Consider the following 21,321-nt stretch of genomic DNA (forward strand, 5'->3'; position numbering starts at 1 on the left):
TTTTCCCTCACTAATGTTCTTTTGATGGAGACTGGTTGCAGACTCCTCGGTGTATATGCGTATGTGTACTAGGTATTTACCATAAGTGTGAGGTTTTTCAGCCTGCTATTAACCAGTAGATTGGCATATCTACTTTATCTAATTTTTACACTTTTATGTGATCATTTTCTCTATTTTGTTTTTTGTCTCAAAATATATAAATGTAATTATATTAAAAGAACAGTCACCACAAAGTTTAGATATTTTATTTTTAAAATAAGCCGCCCCCCCCCCTTTCTCCCAATTTCCATCAATTATAGCCATCAAATATTACTGATTTTTCAATTTCCTCTTCCATTTCCTGTAACAAAATAAAAATACGTGTTAGAAAGAAGCATTCAAAAAACAAAATCCACACGTCTCAACAATCCCATGTTTACGCTATACAAGTGTATCACTTATCAGAATTAAGTAATAAAATTCCCAGACCAGCAGTAAAGTGGAAAAGTAGAAGAGACCCCTGTTAATACAGTCTAGCCAAGCTAAACAGGGCTGCCAGTCTAGTGCTCGGTGATGCACTGGGGACCGATCAGGTGAACTTTTATGACAGCCCCTGATTTTTCTTAATAAATGTGTCCTGTAAGATTATCCCAACATAGTCTTGAGGATGTGAAAGAGGAAGGAACCGGTTACCTTTAGTAGCAGAGTTTTGTCATAATCCTCACGGTGTCTGTAAAGACACTGACAGATGGAAGAATACAGCTTTTCAAGTTGGGATACATTGTTTCCTTTGGTTATTTTTACAATTTTAGTAAGAAGTTCCTGGGGGGGAACAAAAAACATTTAGCGCAAGATACCAGGAAGGCAAAGTGGACACAGTAATTCATTCTGGCTGTTATTTATTTCAAGCTGGAGGAGTCAAACGAATGGCTATATTACGTTATATAGTTTAAGAAAAGAAAAAACTGCACACCTCCCATATGACCTACATCAATTCTTCATTCAATTAAAACTGAACACGTATTACTCATATTTTGTCATCGTTAATATAGAGTATATGGTAAATCTATATATGGAAAATCAATTCATTGTGAAAAACATGAATTTAATCCATAGAAAGAAAAATGTGCTTGTAATCAATTTTAATACAGTATGTAATATTGATTTATTAAAGACACATTGTGTGATACACAGAGGTAATAACAGACATAAGCAATTTCCAACGGTTAGATGCGTTTAGTATCATAAACAGAAAGTGTTTCGGCAGGCTCTTCATAGTGCTGAGCAGGTAAGCAATTTACTACAAACATCTATTTGTACTTCATCTAGAGCTAAATGCCTCTCTTGCCAAAATAAGGTAATATGAACTTACCTGAAGCTTCTGCTTATCCACAATGCACAAATCTACAAAACAAAAGCGGCAAACTTCAAAAGTTAGGATTTGCAGCAATAAGCAGTATTAGTGCATATTCATCAATACTGCCATTTGTGTCAACCTGTGAAAGCTCGTTCCTGTGCATTCTGCAGCATCAGTCAAGGACCAACGGGTCTAGGGGAAGACTTAATCAAATTGGAAACATTGATACAAATAACTAACCCATAACATTACAGTAGTGGGACATATAAATAAAACAAATGCACGTAAAATGTCTGTAAAGCGGTAGAGACTCAGATGGAGCAGCGATTGGCACAGAGATGAATCACAGACCTACAGATCATTGTCTGTTTGCTGGGATTGGGCTCTACTGGCAACCATCCATCCATGTGCTCTGTAAGCTCTATACAAAAGGGGTCTGTTGACTAGATATGTAGTTTAGAGTTTTGCAGGAGAAACTCCTTAATATTTGCCCCTCAAATGTAGTTCGAAAATCTCCTGCAAACTCCCTCTTTGGTGAATAGAGGACCCAAATAGGAAGCTACTGGTAACTACTACCGTGCAATTATACTCCCAATACAGTAACCATCCACAGTGTCACCATAAACATGCGAATAGAAAAAACCCATGTTATCACAACGCACAGGGGGGCCGAATATTTGTTAAAAAGTAGATTGGATAACAAGGTGTACATATACCCTTGCGCACAAACCCAAACGCTAGCTATCTAAATCACCAATCACTACCACTTAAGTCTAATAACCTTACAACCTTTTCTAGTTTTAAATTAACACCACCAGCAGCATGACATAGGATAGAGCAGATCACATAGCTGTCACAGACCTTATTGTAGAAAAAGGCCACTTTTGTAACTGTGGGATTGCACTTACCCTCCGACTCTTGGGTATCCTTGTTCTCCTCACTTTGTTTGGTAGTTTCTCCAGACACCATGGGTTCTGAAGCCCTGAAATTGTCTATAGGTGTTACATTATCTTTGGCTGCGCTCACAGGGGAACTCATGGGATCGCCTGGAACGTGGTTATCATCATCTGCGTCCATTGAAGAGTCTTCATTTAGTTCAGCCTCATCATTGTTGAGACACGGCGAAAACTTCTTCTTCGCAAATATGCCAGAACTCCAACGGGATTTCCTCTTACATTTCTTCTTTGTTTTAACTACAAAAGATGCGTTGCAAACATTAGGCTTCCACAAAACGACTCGCCGAGCTCTGCCAGAGATCTGATACCCAGCAAACAATCTATGCCATGCTGACAAGAGGGTTAATGCCCCTTCAATCAGTTAAGAGTTAATTACGATGTAGGATGGATGTCAAACCTGTAGTAGGTGTGCTCACAGCTAATGGGACACCAGACATGCTTTCTTTCCCTGACGGATCCACTTCCCCTCTCTCTCCATTCTGAAGATTCTTTTGTTTACGGAGTACATGGTAATAAGATGGAGCATATTTCGAAGCTGAAAATCCTAAAGAAAAGTTCCATACAGTACTTTAGGTTGCTCTATGCATGTCTTAGTATGTGAATGACTTCTAATCGTGCATAGAGGAAAAAAAAAAAAAAAAAAAAAAAAAAAAAGTAATTACGCAAACTATTATTCTTCACAGAACATACCTCTCTTATTGCGGGATTCCTGTATTTCTTCACACTGCTTCTCAAATTCCTCATCCAGCTCTTTTTTTATTATGGCATAAGTGGCGTCTTTGAGCGCGCATGCCCTATGTCGGATCAAACGATCTGGAAAAACAAGCAGCGTATGAAATTAATCCAAGGCCAAAAAATTGTGTCATGTGGAGGAACTGAATCAAATACTGTAAATGACGACACACCTGCTGTCATATATGTACCATTATGTCATTATGTAAGAATCATTATACCCTGGATTGATAAAAATGCCACTAAATCTGCTCCTTCATATTTAGATCGCACCAAAAAAAAAAAAAAAAAGTGCTGCTTCACAATGATCAATTTAATTTCTTATAAACGCATAATAAACCAATTTAGGCAACACTAACCTCCAGGATCCTTGTCTGGATTATACTCCAGAGCATTGCTGCATATTAGATCAATGTCTCTTAAATATTCTTTCACGGTCTGATACTTGTGTAGATCAATTTTACTTATAACAGTTGAGAGATCCATCGGTTGCTCGATAACAGTCGCATAGTCAGGAACCTAAAACAAACAAAAAAAAGAAAAAAAATAGAATACATCGCATGTAGGAGCATGTGTCAAGTAATATGACAAACTATCCCTCGCACAGACACAATACACACCTAACATGTTATACGGTAGAGGAACTCGACAACTAAATGCATTCTATGGATTTTCTACTTGTATGACAGTGTGTAATTAACAAAGGGAGGGGGCTAACGACCTTAAGAGAAGGAAAACAATCCACTATTTATAAAATACTTTCCGTACTAAAGAACATACTCATATCCACGAGTGTAACACGCATTCCTGTTAACAGAACTTTATCCCTACTGTACTTTGCAAAAATCTAAACTTCACAGACTGCTTGACTTTGAAGATCAGCTCATTACCTCTTCAGGGTCAACAGGCTTTGTGAAAGCTCTAAATCTCTTATCGATAGCAAGCCTGTTTGTAACATCTCTCAGGAAGAGTCTAAGCTCGCGAAAGTGGTCTTCCTCCTGCTCCTCCAATCGCTTCAGCTCTTCGGGGGTCAATGCGCGTGGCTCAGGCGGGGGAGCCAAAGGCAAAATCTCAAGGGTCCGCAACACTACAAGAACGAGTACAGCGAAACAATGAGTAGGATCATCGTCCGTAAGACAACTTTTACAAATTAGACATTTCCAGAGGCGGCCCTAAAATTACTAACTTGCTTTCTTTTTGGAAACCGGCGGTTTGGTGGGTTGGTTCAAGATGAGATCCGAAAAGAAAGCTTTCCTTTCATTCTTGCCTGGAGGCTGAACTTGAAATACTTCACCATAATCCTCCACAAACAGGTGCTGAATCTGAGGGAACATGTAAGGAAGATGCATGACACGTAAATTAAATGAATAAACTTCTGTTCGTCTTTCTATGGCGGATGCAATAAAATCTAACCACAAGTTAACCTGCTGCCAGTCCTCTTACGAGCCGTCATCACTTACAGCCCATTGCTTTTGTTACACACTTTAGCACAACCAGCACATGAAATATAGTTTGTTTTAGCACATGGCATTTTAGATCAAAGTCTAATGGCGCCTCCTAAATCCTGTGTCAGAGCAGCCTGTGATTAACAGTAACGGACACAAATATGTAGTAACAACAACCCATTGGATAAATCAATCTGTACGGCTGCTAGCACGTTTTAGGTGGAAATGCATGGAAATAGTGTTTGATGCTATTCGTTCCTGGTACCACAATGTATTTGAAGGCTGCTTTAGTACAGTACCTCTTGTGGCAGGTCACAATAGTCCATATCACAGGTGGCCAGCAGAAGGATCGGTGAGAAAGATGGAATGTTGTGAAGCAAACTGATGAATGTTGCCTTCAGGGTGTAACTAACAGTCTCCCACCACAAATGTATATGCGGAACGTATACGATGCTCGGAGGTGTTCTTTTTGCTTCACGGAAAACCTACACAAAAATAAATACCAAACGATTAGACTTGGAAAGAATGTAACATCTATCTGTATGATGAAGTTCATGAGGAACAGAAAATGTTTATTTCAATTTATTGCACAAACTCACTATCAATAAAAAAAAAAAAAGCAAATTTAAAACAAGAGCAAATCATACAAAAATATAATGCAGCGTCTCAAAATAAAGCACACAGGGACTGATTTATGTGGTTTTCACTGGAGCGAGAATGTTAAATATCTTGACAAAAGGCCACGCACGAGAGACTCTGCGTCAGAAAAGCTGAGGGTTTACATTTCTTTTCTAGGCTATTTTTTCGATATTGGTTGCTTTCAGTCATAGAGAGAAATGCAGACAATGTGGGATCAGAAAATATTGTGAACAGAAATTATACATACATACAGTCTAATTTTAACCAATGCTGGAAACCAAAGCTTTTGCAACCATATCCTTTCCTCTACTGACGGGGCTATCCTGTGATAGGCGGCCAATAGCCGAGAAAATTAAGGGACCCTCAATTGACCAATTTAAAGGAAGAGGCAGATTGTGCATGACCTGCTTCACCTTACCTGTGCGCATGACTCTTCAGGGGATGTTATGCTGGAACCCAGAAGGACTGCCAGATCTAATGAGTAGACAGTGAATTTTTCTAGCGCATGTATAACCGCAGGAGCCAAGTGGGACCCTTGGCCAAGTCCAGGTTTGCCAGCTATCAGTAGCCTGGGTCTGAAAGAAGTTGGCTGCCGATGGGCATCTCTACAAAACAAGATTTTTTTTTCTTCATATTAATCCAGTAACCCCCTTTAATAACCTCTGGGAGTATATAATATAAATATACATATGCAATGTAATCGTTAGAGAAAGTGACCAACATTATATGCTCTTTTTCCTTGAACCGCATACAACTTCATATAAAAACACCCGACGACAGCTAATCATTCAGCCCATCAGCCCATTTCTGAATTCTTTGCTCAGTCCCTGGCATTATATTTTATCTAGGATAGCCTTATGCCTATCCCCTGCATGCTTAAACCCCTTCACTGTATTAATATCTACCACTTCTGCTAGAAGGCTATTCCATGGGTCCACTATCCTCTCAGCAAATTAATATTTTCAGGATATTACTTTTAAACCGTTGCCCTTCTCATTTAAGTCCATGTTCTGTTTTACGAGACTACTTTTTGTGCTATTTACATCATCCATGATACAATTGGAATTCAGTTAGAAACGTTCTCTTCCGCAACACAGCTAGAAGATGTTTCTCAGACACAGCAATCATTAAACTTCATTAAAAGCAAGCAGCCAATACCAGCACCTACATGTTAAAGTGGAGGAAGGGATGTTTCTTCTTGCTTGCTTGCTTCTGAGGCAGCTCAGCATCAAATACAGATGGTCCATCATCACCATCCAACAGGTCATCTGGCAGGTGACTCGAAAGCTCTACAGAGAAGATGCAAAGCAAATCCACCAATTAAAATAGAGGCATTTACAAGACGACATGTTTTAAGATCAAATCATAGTCAAGTTACTGACAAGGCTGAGAATATATTCCGTCACAAAAGGTCCAGGACACAAACTTTGTAGTCATCAGAACGCACTTCTACGGGCTAAGTTACCAAAATAGGCCAGATAAGCTTATTCTTATCGATTACTTTTCATTGGACATGAAACTTGTTACGGGGAATTGGCAACATTCTATCCAGCAAATAGGGTGTAGAGCAAAACACGCAGGCGAGCGGTACGGTCCGCGGAAGGCAAGAGCCCCCTTAACAATGAATATATATGTTTGAAAGGAGCTTGAATGGGGAATTCTGCAGAATAAACCAGTGGAAATTTAAAGAGATCTCTTCGCCGTGATGTATGTAGCTTTATTATAAATATACTTTAGAACAGATGATGAAGATTAGTGAAAAGTGCTATAAAAGGGAGGCCTAATTATGTGGCCCCAGTTCAGGTTTATCTAGTAGAAAGGACAAAGCTAAAACTGCGGATTTTAAGGGTGCAAAAGAGATTAGGTTTATTTTCACATGACCGGGTGTTCTATAACCAGGCAATTAAACCTGACTGTGTTAATGAGAAAAGACCAGCAACCCAATGGCTCAGTTTTATAGATATAACAAAAATATTTTCTTATTTCTGGCAAAGAGCTTTAAACTTATCTATCTATTTCTATATCTATTTCTATATCTATATATCTATATCTATATCTATAATGCCAAAAAGAAATATTGAAAGTGGCAAACTCTACCGGAGTCTTTTCTTTTCTTCTTGAGTACTTCATCAGCATGCGGGAAGACTTTTTTTAATACTTCCAAGATGTTCTGAAGTGTGCTCTGAAGTAGTAGTTGGCTTATCGGTGAAAGAGCTTGTCCGGGGGAGACCACAGCTCTTTGCGACGCTGGAACTGTTCTTTTTATGGCTGCTGCAAAGTCTCCGGCGGTGATTTTAATGGAAGACACATCCAACTGTAATTTGTCAGATGTTGTATAAATCTGAGGATAGCGACGTCTCAGAGCGCAGAGAGCGGCTTCAGCACATACAGACTTCAGATCCGCCCCACAGTATCCTAAAACGTCCATTTAATAGAGGCATATTAAAGCATTTGGGTCACATTAATAAAATACTGCACGGCATGACTACCTTCACGATGTAACATGGAGCTAAATCCTAAATCTGTAAATATGCAATGTAGAAATAACGGCTCCATATAGAGCCAGATTCTAGAGCAGCAGACTTACTCCGCTAATTAGGATTTTTTTTCCCTCTTTTTTTCTTTTCTTTTCTTTTAAGGCAACCTAATTGTGCCTGGAAAATATTTCATGTCATAATTTGCACCTTCAAAATATCAATTTAACAGAAAATACAAAAAACAGGATGCTTTCAGGAATAAGTGGGAACTGGTAAATTTTAAGAAAATAAGCAGATAAACTATGCTTACCTACACACATTTCTGCCAGTTCTTCCAAAAAAAGGTCAGACGGTTTTGGATTCCATTCATTAGTGTGAATTTTGAGAATCTCCATTCTTGCCTACAAAAAAAAAATAAAAAATATGTTGGCTTCTTTTTCCCCTTCTTTAATAGTATCAAAAATACACAGTAAGATCAACAGTTATGCTCATCATTCGACAAATACATAAAAAATATTAATGGGGCGGGGATATATTGTTTGATTGTTAAATTCAGAAAGCAATGACAACAAATAATATCTATATTGAATGCTTTTTATGTTACTGAGATTAGCATGGGGCGTGGGGCATACTTACATCAGGTCATACATCTTGAAATACTAATATTCCTAGTTAGCCTGTATTGTACAGATGATTGATTAAGTTATATTTCGTAAATGAGCATTAATTATAGAATGTTCAAGACCCTACCAAAGTGCCCAATTGCTTTTAGATTTCTGTTGTAATCTCTCGCTCCTAACGAAGTTTGTTTCCATTTGGGAACTAAGACTATGCGCCTCGTTCCATCTCTCGGTGTCTTAAGAGATCTGTCCAAGTTAACCAGATTCACTTAAATTTTGTGTTTTGCCCTTTACTCCTAAAATTACCCGTTTTAAATTGAATCGGAGCCTTTATTTCTTCACGCTGAAGTTTCCCTCTCTCCAATTCTTTGATTAAATTAAAGTGAACATTTTACATGCCGTTAAAATATGAATTAAGGACGCTTAGTCCCACTTGGTGCAAATGCGAAGCTCAAGAAGTCTGCAGGATCTAGACCAGACCTGGGCAAAGCACGGCCCGCGGGCCACATCCGGCCCGCTGAATAGCTCGGACCGGCCCGCAAAGAGTGTCCTGGTGACTCACCAATGAGTCCGGTGTCCCCCCCCGCCCCGGTCACTTACCTTAAACTCCTGTGTTGGAAGCGTTTGTCTCGGGTGCCGGCGCTTTACGCTGGGCGCCGGCATATGACGTCAGACGCCGGCGATCAGCAGTGAAGCGCCGGCACCCGAGACAAACGCCTCACGCTTCCAACACAGGAGTTTAAGGTAAGTGACCGGGGCGGGGGGGGAGATCCTGAGAAGGGGGGGTTAGGGAGTTAGAGGGGAGATACTGAGAAGGGGGGGTTAGGGAGTTAGAGGGGAGATACTGAGAAGGGGGGTTAGGGAGGGAGGTCTTACTGTGTTTGTGTGTGTGTGTGTCTTACTGTGTTTGTGTGTGTGTGTGTCTTACTGTGTGTGTGTGTGTGTGTGTATCTCACTGTGTCTGTGTGTGTCTTACTGTGTCTGTGTGTGTCTCACTGTGTCTGTGTGTGTCTCACTGTGTCTGTGTGTGTCTTACTGTGTCTGTGTGTGTCTCACTGTGTCTGTCTCACTGTGTGTGTGTGTCTTACTGTGTCTGTGTGTGTCTCACTGTGTCTGTCTCACTGTGTCTGTGTGTGTCTTACTGTGTCTGTGTGTGTCTCACTGTGTGTGTCTCACTGTGTCTGTGTGTGTCTCACTGTGTCTGTGTGTGTCTCACTGTGTCTGTGTGTGTCTCACTGTGTCTGTGTGTGTCTCACTGTGTCTGTGTGTGTCTCACTGTGTCTGTGTGTGTCTCACTGCGTCTGTGTGTGTCTCACTGCGTCTGTGTGTGTCTTACTGCGTCTGTGTGTGTCTTACTGTGTCTGTGTGTGTCTCACTGTGTCTGTGTGTGTCTCACTGCGTCTGTGTGTGTCTCACTGCGTCTGTGTGTGTCTTACTGCGTCTGTGTGTGTCTTACTGTGTCTGTGTGTGTCTTACTGTGTTCATAGCTTATTCAGTTATTGTAATAAATATTTTAGCCCATTTTTTAGCTCAAAATATTTTTTCCTTTTTTTTCTCCTCTAAAATCTAGGTGCGTCTTATAGAGCGAAAAATACGGTATGCACTCCGAAGCCTTGTTCATTTTGTTCACTTCTGTGCTGTGCTAATAGTTATTCAGGCCTTACTTATTCAAGCACCTCTACCAATGACGTAGGCTTGAATAACTTTATTAAACAGCACATAAGTTAACAAAATGGACAAGGCTTCGGAGTTTGTAGTTTGTAGAGGTCTGGCCCTCTAAAACCATTCCAATTTCTCATGTGGCCCCATGGGAAAATTAATTGCCCACCCCTGATCTAGACTCTTCCTGTATTTTCAGAGTTTTACCGAGGGAAGAGGGATTGTTGGCAACTTCTTCCATTAATTTAAAGATATTCAGCTCTACATCATTTTTGATCTTAAATGATCCTTTTCATATAAATGATCTCTCATAGACTGATTCTTGGGATACATTTGATGAGGTTTTCTATCTTCCTCCCGAGTCCAGGTTTTCATTAGTCCTTAGTCTCTGCGGTCCAAGTTCAATGATCTTCTTTGACTTGGTTTCATAGGATCCTGGACTTGAGCTTTAGGGGAATAACGGCTTAATGATTTGGTTTTGTCTAAATTAGGATTCTTTTTTTCGGTGCCAGTCTAAAATGTTGACTTTTTTGGATAAATAAAGATCTCGTCTTACTTTTTATGTCGGGGTAGATTTGTAAGAAAGTAAGTAAATCAATTTACAATCCTGTGAATATATTAAACTACCTTAGAACTATTAGATCAGGTACCATTCCCATTCATTGCACTTTATATCCTGCCTTTAATGACAATTGTAGGACACTATAGGTGTAGAATTCTGATCCCTGTATCCCCAAAGAATAGGAGTAATGACAGACACCTGATTTTATAACCTGAATTGTTAAAATATAAATACTTTTCTCGCCCTGTTCACGCATCTTGCACTCCGTGGAGCGGGTGATTTCAAAACCTGTAAAGCGGAGAGCAGCTACTCCTTCATACACAAGTTCAGCTTTCGTATAGTACTCTTCCCCAAGTAGTGGGGCAGCTTATCGTCCTCCTGTGATTTCAGATGGTCTTACATGAATAGTTCTACTCTCATATTTTATATTCCTGCCGATAGGCATCTATGCGGCCATAGCATTGATTCTGTTCCAAGTGGGAACACAGCCATTCATTTCACCATCTGAAATAAAAAGGTCGCGGTATTCTGGCTTCACCCATCCAGGACCAGCAACATCTTCAGCTTTTCCTCATCGACATTAGATTAGTCAACCCATCCGCTCGCCCATAAGCGAGTACACACGTCACGTCACATCACGCCCCTCGCCATTCATTACGTTATGTTTCTAAAGCATCACTTACATAAACAAAATAAAAATGGGCATGCTTCCAAAGTGCTCAAGAACACTAGTTTGACGAGAGCCTTTGAGAAGCATGCTGCATGGAAAGATGACGTATAGCATACAATACCACGGACTACCTGGAGGTTAATCTAAATAAAAGTTAGTCATTCAGTGATTGGCTTACAGAACAACATACTCACATCTCTGTCAGGCAATCCAAAAAGGAATTCTCTGTCAAAGCGCCCAGGTCGCCTCAAAGCAGGATCAATAGAATCCAATCTGTTGGTTGCTCCAATGACAACAATCTCTCCTCTACTATCCAAACCGTCCATTAGAGCCAAGAGTGTAGAAACAATCGAGCTAACGTAAAAAGAAAAAAAATTTAAAGGTTCATACATACATAGACACATGTATGTATTATCATCATTATTATTTATTTATTTATTGTTTTAGACAGCGCCATCAAATTCCATAGCGCTGTACAATGGTATTCTCAGTCACGTATATTTATGTTATTTACCTGTGTATCTGATCTTGTCTGCTGGATCTGACAGGAGCTAAACCATCAATCTCATCAAAGAAAATAATTGAAGGGCGCATCTGATAGGCCTAAAGCAAAGTTAAATAGTAAGTTACACTATCTGAAATAATAGATTTATTTTTTTTGAATATATAAGTGGAATACATACTTGATCAAAGAGTAGCCGCAGTTGTCTCTCTGACTCTCCAACCCATTTGCTTAAACAGTCTGCGCCCTTTCTCATAAAGAAAGCCACTCGTCTGTCACCAACGCTGCATTCATTGGCCAAAGCCCTGGCCACCAATGTTTTACCGGTACCAGGGGGGCCATAGAACAGACAGCCTCTGAGAATACAATACGAAAGACAATTAGGTGGTGCAGTTACATACAGCATCGCTCACCGCTACCCTGGAACGGTTATCAGGTCTTCTTAAGTCAACTATTAGCCTAACGGGAAAGTATATATCCATATTGGGGAACTGAATTAAACAACCCGCATGTCCTATGCATCATTAGGATAATAAATAATGATCAAAGTCCCAAGATTCTTTAAAGATTGTACAGGGGCCCTACATTTACCAGTATTGGGAATAACCTAGAAGACCAAGCACAAAAAAACAAAAAACAGGCAACGCTGTTTGCGACATTTGCCTGAGAAACGCGTAAGAACATCAAGCTTGCAGCTGCAGTGTTCTAGGACTTATTTCACCGCAAACATGCAAGGGCTTTCTAAAGCCTGACAGAAACGAGGCCAGGATCTGCCCAATTAATACTTTTGTATCCCAGGACAATATGAGTAACTGTGCGACAATACAGGTATTCAACCCCCAAAGGATTAAATGCACGAAACATACCTGGGAGGCTGTATTTTAAATCTCTCAAAGATTTCAGGATACAGCAATGGGAACACCACCATCTCCTTAAGAGCATCAATGTGTTTAGAAAGTCCTCCAACATTGCTGAATCTCACCTAAAAACAGGAATTATAAGGCATTTGCTTGTTTCTTTTCAAAGTGGTAGTCTGTATACTGAAAGGATCACCAAGGACTTAAAAAGATGTATATGGTGAGAGGTCAATTATATGGCTGCAACTCAGACCAAGGATTTTAACTTATTTTATCGCCTGCAATATAGAAAGGTTACTTCGTTTATATGATAATATATATGAAGGGATCCCTTAAAGTGACAGACTCTGCAGAATCTGTAAACAAAGACAAATATTTGGGAACATCAGTGAGGTCAATGACAATGGGGACACCCTCCGGCTACAAGAAAGATTCTGTGGGTCTACCAAGACTAGGCTCTCAAGTCACGTAAAATGAATGTCTTGAATGGGCGAGCAAGAGGTATAACCCACAATTCTGCATATAGCGAAGGCTGTTAACGTGGTTCTCCAAGCGAAGCTGCACCTGTGTAGACTAAGCACCAGTTGCCGGCCTATACACTTGTTGTTTTCTTTAATAATTATGTTTCTGCAGCCCATACTGAACCACATATGTGATTTCAGACTTACAGATTTATCTATTTGCATCGGGTCAACATCTGCTAAGCTAGCTCCGATTTTCATCCGGTCTTTGTGAATTCCCTTCAGATCATCTCTTGCCATATTGAAAGGAAGGCACCTAAATAAGCAAAAACCAGAGTTCTTTTAAAGGAAACAACCATGTAAATTTCTTGCATACCTTTTACATAAAAAAAAAAAAAAAAAAAGAAACAAAGGAATCTAATGCCCTTGCATTAAAACCACGAAAAGCAGCAATTAAAACTGCTCCCAACTTCATCATCCACTTCATTGTTGTGGTTCAACCCCACCCCCCACAAGTTTCCTAATCCATACCTGCTTATTGCTCTTTTTCGGCTACGACTAAGTCGCCTTTCAAAATGTTCTTCATCATCAGATGATGAGGAGGAAGATGTGGAATCACTGCTATGAATAGCATGTCTCCTTCTTTAAAGTCGGTGGAGAAAAAAAAAGTGAAATGTTTAACTTGGTTGTCATGCAAGGCTATAGATCTCAAATACAAAAAGAATCTGCAATGGCTAATAAAATATCACAATTTGTTCAATTATGTATCTGAAGTTTATCCACAAAAACATGAGTTACAGGAGAATTGTGGTTCCAATTCTGCTGGCCCTGCACAATGCATACTTAATGTAAGGCTTTCGGTTGATACCATATTTAGCTGAAAATTTAGGATGAGAAATTTAGTAAAAAACTAATTTCTAGACATTTTTAAATAAATATATATTTCCCCTCTGAATTCTCACAAAATTAGGTGAAGTGACGGAAAATCCCCTCCAAGTTTATCAATTCAGGTGTCCTGATTTCAGAAAAACCTCATTTATATAGAATTTCCATAATTTCCCAGCACTTATAGGGAACATACTATATAAGGTGTACATTATTCGTAGGATTTTTAAATCTAAATTTTAAACAAATAAACAAAAAAATACCCACAAAGTATATATTTCTGAAAAGCAGAGAACACAGACTATCGTATCAGGGGTATTTGGGCATTCTCCATGCAGCTATTTGGCCACCAATCACTGTGAAAGGTGGCTGCAGAAAGTATTTCCTGCGCTTTTTTTCACCAACACTTCTGTGTTGCTTAGATTTTTTTTTTTTGCACAGGGTATGTGAACAGGGGCAGGACAGATCACACTGATCTCAGAGATCACAGTGTCCGTGATCAGTGTGTGTCATCTGAGCAATCTATTTTATTTTATATAGCGCCATCAAATTCCGTAACGCTGTACAAGTAGTATGTAACACAACAAATTGACTAACAGAGACGACAGGTGCCGAGGGCCCTCCGATGACCTTCCAGGTGACGTCGGTAGTGATGTCCGATCGGCTAGAAAGCTGTTACAGGAGATCGGGCAGCCTGATCTCCCGTGCAAGAAAGTCAAGGATGTACACACACACACACGGGTTTTTAGCGATGCATTTTCTGGATGTACCGGTATGTCCATAGGGAACTGAAGGGGGGGGGGGGGGGTTAAAGAAAAAATAACCTGGCGACTGTGTGTTTTATGGAGTAAGGTTTATGGGCAACACATTCACTGCCCCATAAACAACAACAACAACATCTGAATATGTTGTCTTGGCAGTGGAGTTTAGCTTATTACAGGATATTTTTGGTGTACATTTACATTTTAAAACATTTACATACAAACCTGGTAAGGCGTCTGTTGCAGTATGGGCTTCGCGGCCCCCCGGAACCAAAGCGATACCGTCGCCTCACTGGAGAGGATGTGTTGGTGTAAAACATGCCTTGTTTTTTATGGTGCCTTGGTTCTGTTTCAAATGAATTAAAGTCAGTATGCAGAAAAATAAATGATGGAAGCAAACTATTTCAGAAGTTAGATGATGTCACACATTCAATCCAACGTAAAACTTTGACAGAAAGAAGTAAATAAAATTAGTCTTCCCGCTTAGATGTTATCTTTACCCAAAAAGCTACTGCTTATGAAGACTGTCATTGGATATGAAAAGTAAAAATATGTATTATATACATTTACACGCAGTGTAAGGACACAGTAACTACAGAAACAGCTACAAATGTATGGATGTACTACAGCCAAACAAAAACAAGTACCTTACAACCAGGCCCACATACATAAAGAGTTAAAAGGCACGATCATTTAATGGGGAGTTGCTTAGTTAAAACCCATTTGATAAACCACAGAAATGAGAACATTTCTAACATCAGCTGTTCTTTCATCTAGCACTGCTAAAGTTACCAAGCGGGTGTCGAGAGAAGCATTGAAAGTCATACTCTGTGAGCCATTGGATAAGTTTTGTTTTTCACAAAGGAGTATTTACAGAATGCCGACATGACAAGTGTCAGCCTGTTATCAAATTGCATCACGCTGAAGAAAAACCTGAACATACAAACCATTTACTCTTGATAAACCTGATAGCCATGTTAATAATTAGAGCACTTTATACGTAGACAGAGACATAAAACATGCAGCAGTCTTTTCTAACTGCGGAAAAGTGCTTTATACCTAAGATTAGAAGATTAACACTGTTTTGATGATAAGACCTTTTGAAATAATTTACAAGGGATGCCAGAACATGTAGTACGACACACAGTAATGTTAATCCAACAGTAAAGACACAAGTCATTTGATAGATAAACACCTGCTAAGGGAGCCTGATAAGGCACCACAGCTTTCCGCTGTCGCAACTCATATCGTTTCTGGTTATCTTCCTCTCCATCATCGTCGTCGTCATCGCCATCATCTTCCTCATCGTCGTCTTGGCCTTCGCCTTCCTCAGAGGATTCTGTCAAAATGTCCAGATGAATTGTGAAAGCACATATTGACAAGAAGTGACTGAATCTTCTGCGATAGCACAGGGAAAGCTCTAGGTTGTGGTCATTATTAGCACAAATATGGACAGATTACTCAATGCCATGCTTTCCAAAATGCATACATGGTCTTTATTTCTATAGCATTCACTAAAACCAATCAACCCAATATACAGGCAAAACAATTCTGAGTTCATTACAAACTCTGCAAACACTCGTGTGCACCCAAACTACACAATACAATGAAAAATTAACTTCTTAACACTGGGAGAGTACAATCTATCGACAAAAGTATTGGGACACCTGGCCATTACACTGATAGGGACTTCTATGACATTGCATTCTAAATACATAGCTATATATGAAGTTGTGCCCCCCCCCCTTGAAGCAATAACAGCTTCCACTCTTCTGGGAAGGATTTCCAAAAGATCTTGAGTTTCTGTGGGAAATTTTGCCCATTCATCCAGTAGAGCGTTTGCGAGGTCAGGCACTGATGTTGGACAAGACGCCCGGCTCGGAATCTCTGTTCTAGTTCATCTCAAAAGGTGTTCGATGGGGTCGAGGTCAGGTTGAGGCTCTGTGCGGCCGATCCAGATAGTCGACACCAAACTCATCCAACCATGTCTTTATGGAGCTTGCTTTGGGGAAGATCTTTTTGTATCCCAGCGCACAAACTGTTCCCACAAAGTTGAAAGTATGGCATCGTCCAACATGTCTTGGTATGCTGAGGGGACATACGAAGACATTTTGGACAATTCTATGCATCCATCCTGACCTCAACCCCATCAAACACTTTTTGGAGTTAACTGGAATGGAGATTGTGAGACAGGTCTTCTCATCCAAGATTAGTGCCTGACCTCAAAAATACTGGTAAACGAGTAAAGATTCCCACATAAAAACTCTCCAAATCTTGTGGAAAGCCTTCTCTCAGAAGGGTGAAAGCTGTCATAGCTGCAAAGGAGGGGACCAACTCTATATTAATGTCTATGTATTTAGAATTCAATGTCATCAAACTCCCTGTTGGTGTAATGGTCAGATGTCCCAATACTTTTGTCCATATAGTGTATGCCATACCAAATGACAATGTTGGTAGCAATAGAATGGAATAGAGCAACGGTTAAGAAGTTATCTGGTAATTAATTGAATTAACACTTGCCTTCGCTTTCCTCTTGATTATCTGTAGTTTCTTCTTCAAGTCGTTGAACACCACGCTTTCTCTTAACCCGGGAATACATATCAGTATTTTCCTATTAGAATAGATTAACACCATACTTTCTTATAAAATGGTCTCATGTGAATCAAAAACATTTCTCAAATATTGTCAAAAGGATTTGTAGTCATGCAAAAGCTGTCTTTTTCATTAAGTAAAAAAGGACTATGAAGTCTAATTCTCTAGGATTTTGAATGTTATTCAACATCTAAATCTTACAGGGATCCCAGAGGGATCTGTAGAAATAATTTCTTTAGTCATCTACGCAGAGAGCACGTGTGATCGCTTTAGACAGAAGATCCAGGTGTTGCCCATTTGGCCCAGGTGTGCAGACATGCTTCAGAACATTAAAGTAATATGGATAGGGATCTGTAAATACAACACACTCCTCACCAACTGAACTATGCCTTATGGAGGGAGGGATTCTAAGTTTGTGATGGCTTTAAATTATGACACTTATATAAATATATATTAGATAGATCACATACAACAAGAATTTACATGTATAGCTTTGGTACTTTTAAGTCACATATTCATGGTAGCTGAACGATTAATAATCCAATGCAGGATTATTATTATGGTACTGACTCCATCTAGCTGTCACTACTAATTAGCAAGACAAGGCGAAAATGGTGCCGAGAACCTTTGCTCTGAGCAAGATGGGAAGACTAAAGACTGGCATGCAAGCAAAGGTTTTATTCATTAGGACTGCAGCACCTGCCCAAATAGTAGGCAGGACTAAAACTCTTTAACCCAAGTTCAAGGAAGCTATTTTGGTTTATGACTTGTTTTCTGCTCATTGAGCACTAAATCCTGCTATGCTATTTACCTTTCTTTTTAGATCTTTACTGGACAGAAAAAAACAAGGGTCTAGAATACCAATAAAGGAAAACCCGAAAACTCATACCATATGCCCATATCTTGCAAACTTAAAATCCCAATGAAATATAATGGAATATGAAACTGGGCATTAGACAGTTCTTCTGTCACAATAAATATTTTATTACCTCTTCAGTATCATTGTAGACCCCCAGGTCATCAAGTTCCCGCATACGGCGGCGACGCATTTTCTTCATGTCGTCCATTTTCTGTAAAACAGCTTCGGCGGTGCTAAAAGAGAGGCAGGAACACATAACCCAATTTCTCGAAGGGAATGATGAAGGTCAAGGGTACCCCCCCTCCCCATATAAAGATATGCAAAAAGTTGAGGTAAGGATGCATTTCAAAGGAGGGTTCATCCATAATAAGGTATTCAGAGTAAATGTTTTTTTTAATAACGTACTTTGTTATCAGTTTGTCGAACAGCACAGACTGATTGGTGGTGCTGTAGAGACTTCTTCTGATTCTGCCACTTCTACGGACCTCAACATCACCATTTTCTTCACAACCACTGGTTTTCTCTGCATTTCTTGTTCTCTGTAATTGTTTGCCATCTGCTACGAGTTCATCTGGAATTATATGATAAACATCAAGGAATAATTACAGTGCTCAAGGGGTTGGAAGCTAAACCCAATCGTCAACACCAACAGTTTAAAAGCCTTCGGTAATGGTGGACTACAAATAAAAACTCTAGAAGACTGACGAACACATTGATTTGTCTTTAACGGAAACATCTATTCATCATGGCCAGCTGATCAACATGGACCACACAAAAAAATGTCTTATCCATTATGCCTTCATATGAATTTTGAAGGTACGGCAGCTAATTAAATTTAAGGTTGCTTAGAATAATCTAATTTTATTAAAGTGCACATTGTACCTTGTTTGCAAACTCCATCCAGACTTGTATCTGCTTGAAGCCTAGCCAGCCTCCTGAAAAAGCCATAGGAAAGAGGTATAGTAAGAACACAGTAAGAGGCTGTAATAACAATATTAGTTATTAAATTCACCTAATTACTTAAAGACTAAGGAGGCTTTTTGTACTTTTGGCTCAGATCAGAGTAAAGAAAGGGGTCGCAGGACAAGCGACGGACAAGGCCAACCCAAACACAATGCAAAGCCATAGCTTGGAGTTGAAATTTCCACTTATCCCTCTTTAGTGAATAGACTGCCACTGTGAAACCTTACACACCCCCCCCCCCTTTGTACACTAGCCAACAGGTATGGGCAGGTTGCCTCCTGGTGGCCGTAGAATCTACTTTTGCAATCTAAGCGACCACCTCTAATTAGTCAGCCCTACACCAACAAAAAAGAAGATTACTTTATGCAAAAGTGACAGAGCTGCTTTTCAATGGCCTTTGAAGTGGATGCGCATGCACAATACTTTGGGTTCAGAGCAGCTTAAGTATAGTTGTTCCATTGCCAATTACAGTAACGCTGCAACATCCTACACCTAGGCCACTAAACACAAACTTCAGCTGCTTTCTCTGTAGATCTATTCAACCATTAATACAATACCTAGTAAATATTTTGCCTTCCGTATTGTTCTCTTGTGTGTTTTTCTTTTCCATACTCGAGTCTGAATAGTTTTGACCATTTTCTGGTTTTGTCTTTCCTAAGGGGCGTGCGCTGTGGTCATCATCTTCCGAAAAGGGACCCTGGTAGGAGTAAACACGTGGTTAACATTCACCAGAGAAGAAACACGTGAACGCGACAAATACAACAGACGGTAAAACCGACTGCATTCAAACCATGAACCGGACGCGCCCCAACGACAGCACCCAACCAGGTGGATATTTGCAGAACCCATGGAGGTGGTGCGTAGGCGAAGTCACTCGCGTGCCGCTAGTGTAACAGATTTTACATTTTGGAAACCTGGAGTCGTGTCCTGTTTATTATACTGTAAACGGAGATCTATAGGCGCTCAAAAGAAAACCATACATAAGACACAGAAGCGGTAATCCAACAGCCGGACAAGACATACTTATTGCCAGAGACGACGTATATTACCCCTCGAAGGAATGAAAGCCACGAAAAACAAAAAAGCCCCAAAAGCCCAAGTCTAAACAGTTTAAACAGCGGTTTAATTTGTAGGCATCAAAGCAACCAGGACACCTAGATTTGTTCAAAACGGGCACTCAGCGCTCCCCTACTGGACACAGAAACATCTCCCGGAACATCTCCCATCTCTGACCAGGTCTCTGGAATCCCCGAATCACAAACCGCACGCAACATTCCTTCCTCGATCTGTTTCCAAAAGGCATTATCGAGTCTAACCAGACCCAACAGCCAGCGCGCCACAGATTTAAAGGTCCGGATACACGTAAATAAAGATTCTTTTATTAATCTATTAAAAATTAGCACGGCAGGGGAGGGGGGCTTTAGACAACAGCAGCCACATACACACCCTAAGAGTTCAATGCTTACACGAGGGCTGCAAGGATTGTAGGGCAGCAACTGGGAACGGCCGCGTCACATACCGGGCAATATCAGAAGTTGGAAGGGAATGATGGCAACTAACAATACCAAGGCACCAGCCTTAAAAACACAGAATTTGGGGCCAACGAGGAACTATACTGCCATGGCAAAGACTCGGACCTCAACAAGCCCCTGGTCTTGTGCCTGCTTCAATTCCCTCAGCGTATTAGGCACTTCTGCTGGGAAGCTGTTCCACTTATGCACCACCCTCTCATTAAAGTAGAAAGCTGACAGGGGGTATTGAGATATATATAGCCCAAGAGAGTGAACACTTCAACAGTGTTACCAAAATGACAGAGCCCCTCCCCCAATACCAAGACTTGAGGATACCAGGGGGATCATGGGAGCTGAATTCCAGCAGCTGGAGAGCCAAGGGAGTGAACGCCGTGCGTACCAGAGAATAACAGTAAACGAAAATAGATCAACACGGAGGAGGGAAAGCTGGAGGTTAACTTGTGAAGCCCTATAAGCCTCTGTCTGTAAGGAGGAATCATGGGAGATGTAGTTCTACAACATAGGGAGAACTACCCCATGCGCCAGGATCCCCCTCAGATCTTCCATAACACCAGAAGGGGACGTCCTCACTACCAGGTGCTGCCCCTCTCCGTTATCCTATACAGGAAGGCAGCAACAGCAGCCCCGGTACTCACATCACTGTCCCGCCTGGTACCATTGCACTGATTCTCGCTCCGCAGCCTATCCGAGCTCCTGAGACGCCTTCTTGACGGAGACTGCAGGGACAGGAACTCGGAACTGCTGTCCAACAGCGAGTCCGTCTCACGGTAAGTGGGCGCAGGGGCCCCTGAGCTACTTCGTAACAGCACCATG

The 21,321-nt window shown here is 40.5% G+C and overlaps 1 protein-coding gene across 1 annotated transcript; it reads right to left on the reverse strand.

Moving 5' to 3' along the window:
* Window positions 1-289: 289 nt before the first annotated feature.
* On the reverse strand, window positions 290-21,320 carry LOC149305664 (ATPase family AAA domain-containing protein 2-like). Its single transcript, XM_089477279.1, has 27 exons — window positions 21,082-21,320; window positions 18,896-18,948; window positions 18,419-18,584; window positions 18,144-18,246; window positions 17,083-17,173; window positions 15,758-15,901; window positions 14,788-14,908; window positions 13,448-13,558; window positions 13,124-13,232; window positions 12,465-12,580; window positions 11,780-11,954; window positions 11,611-11,699; window positions 11,291-11,450; window positions 7,896-7,986; window positions 7,206-7,523; window positions 6,277-6,397; window positions 5,527-5,713; window positions 4,769-4,954; window positions 4,211-4,346; window positions 3,915-4,111; window positions 3,384-3,543; window positions 2,983-3,105; window positions 2,690-2,836; window positions 2,245-2,529; window positions 1,352-1,383; window positions 673-801; window positions 290-340 (listed from the first exon to the last, which is right to left on the reverse strand). The coding sequence occupies exons 1-27, from the start codon at window positions 21,318-21,320 to the stop codon at window positions 290-292; spliced, it is 3,840 nt and encodes a 1,279-aa protein (XP_089333405.1).
* Between the last annotated feature and the right edge of the window lies 1 nt (window position 21,321).

This window comes from Sceloporus occidentalis, unplaced genomic scaffold, assembly GCF_023333645.1.
Source record: "Sceloporus occidentalis isolate IW3139 unplaced genomic scaffold, rSceOcc1.0.p SCAF_11, whole genome shotgun sequence".
Classification (NCBI taxonomy): Eukaryota; Metazoa; Chordata; class Lepidosauria; order Squamata; family Phrynosomatidae; genus Sceloporus; species Sceloporus occidentalis.

Coding starts and splice junctions, on each gene's coding strand:
- LOC149305664 (XM_089477279.1), bottom strand. CDS start 21,320: ATGGTGCTGTTACGAAGTAGCTCAGGGGCCCCTGCGCCCACTTACCGT. Junction 14,909..15,757: donor TTATCAGGCTCCCTTAGCAG/GTGTTTATCTAT, acceptor CATTTGAAACAG/AACCAAGGCACCATAAAAAA. Junction 11,700..11,779: donor TGCGGCTACTCTTTGATCAA/GTATGTATTCCA, acceptor ACTTTGCTTTAG/GCCTATCAGATGCGCCCTTC.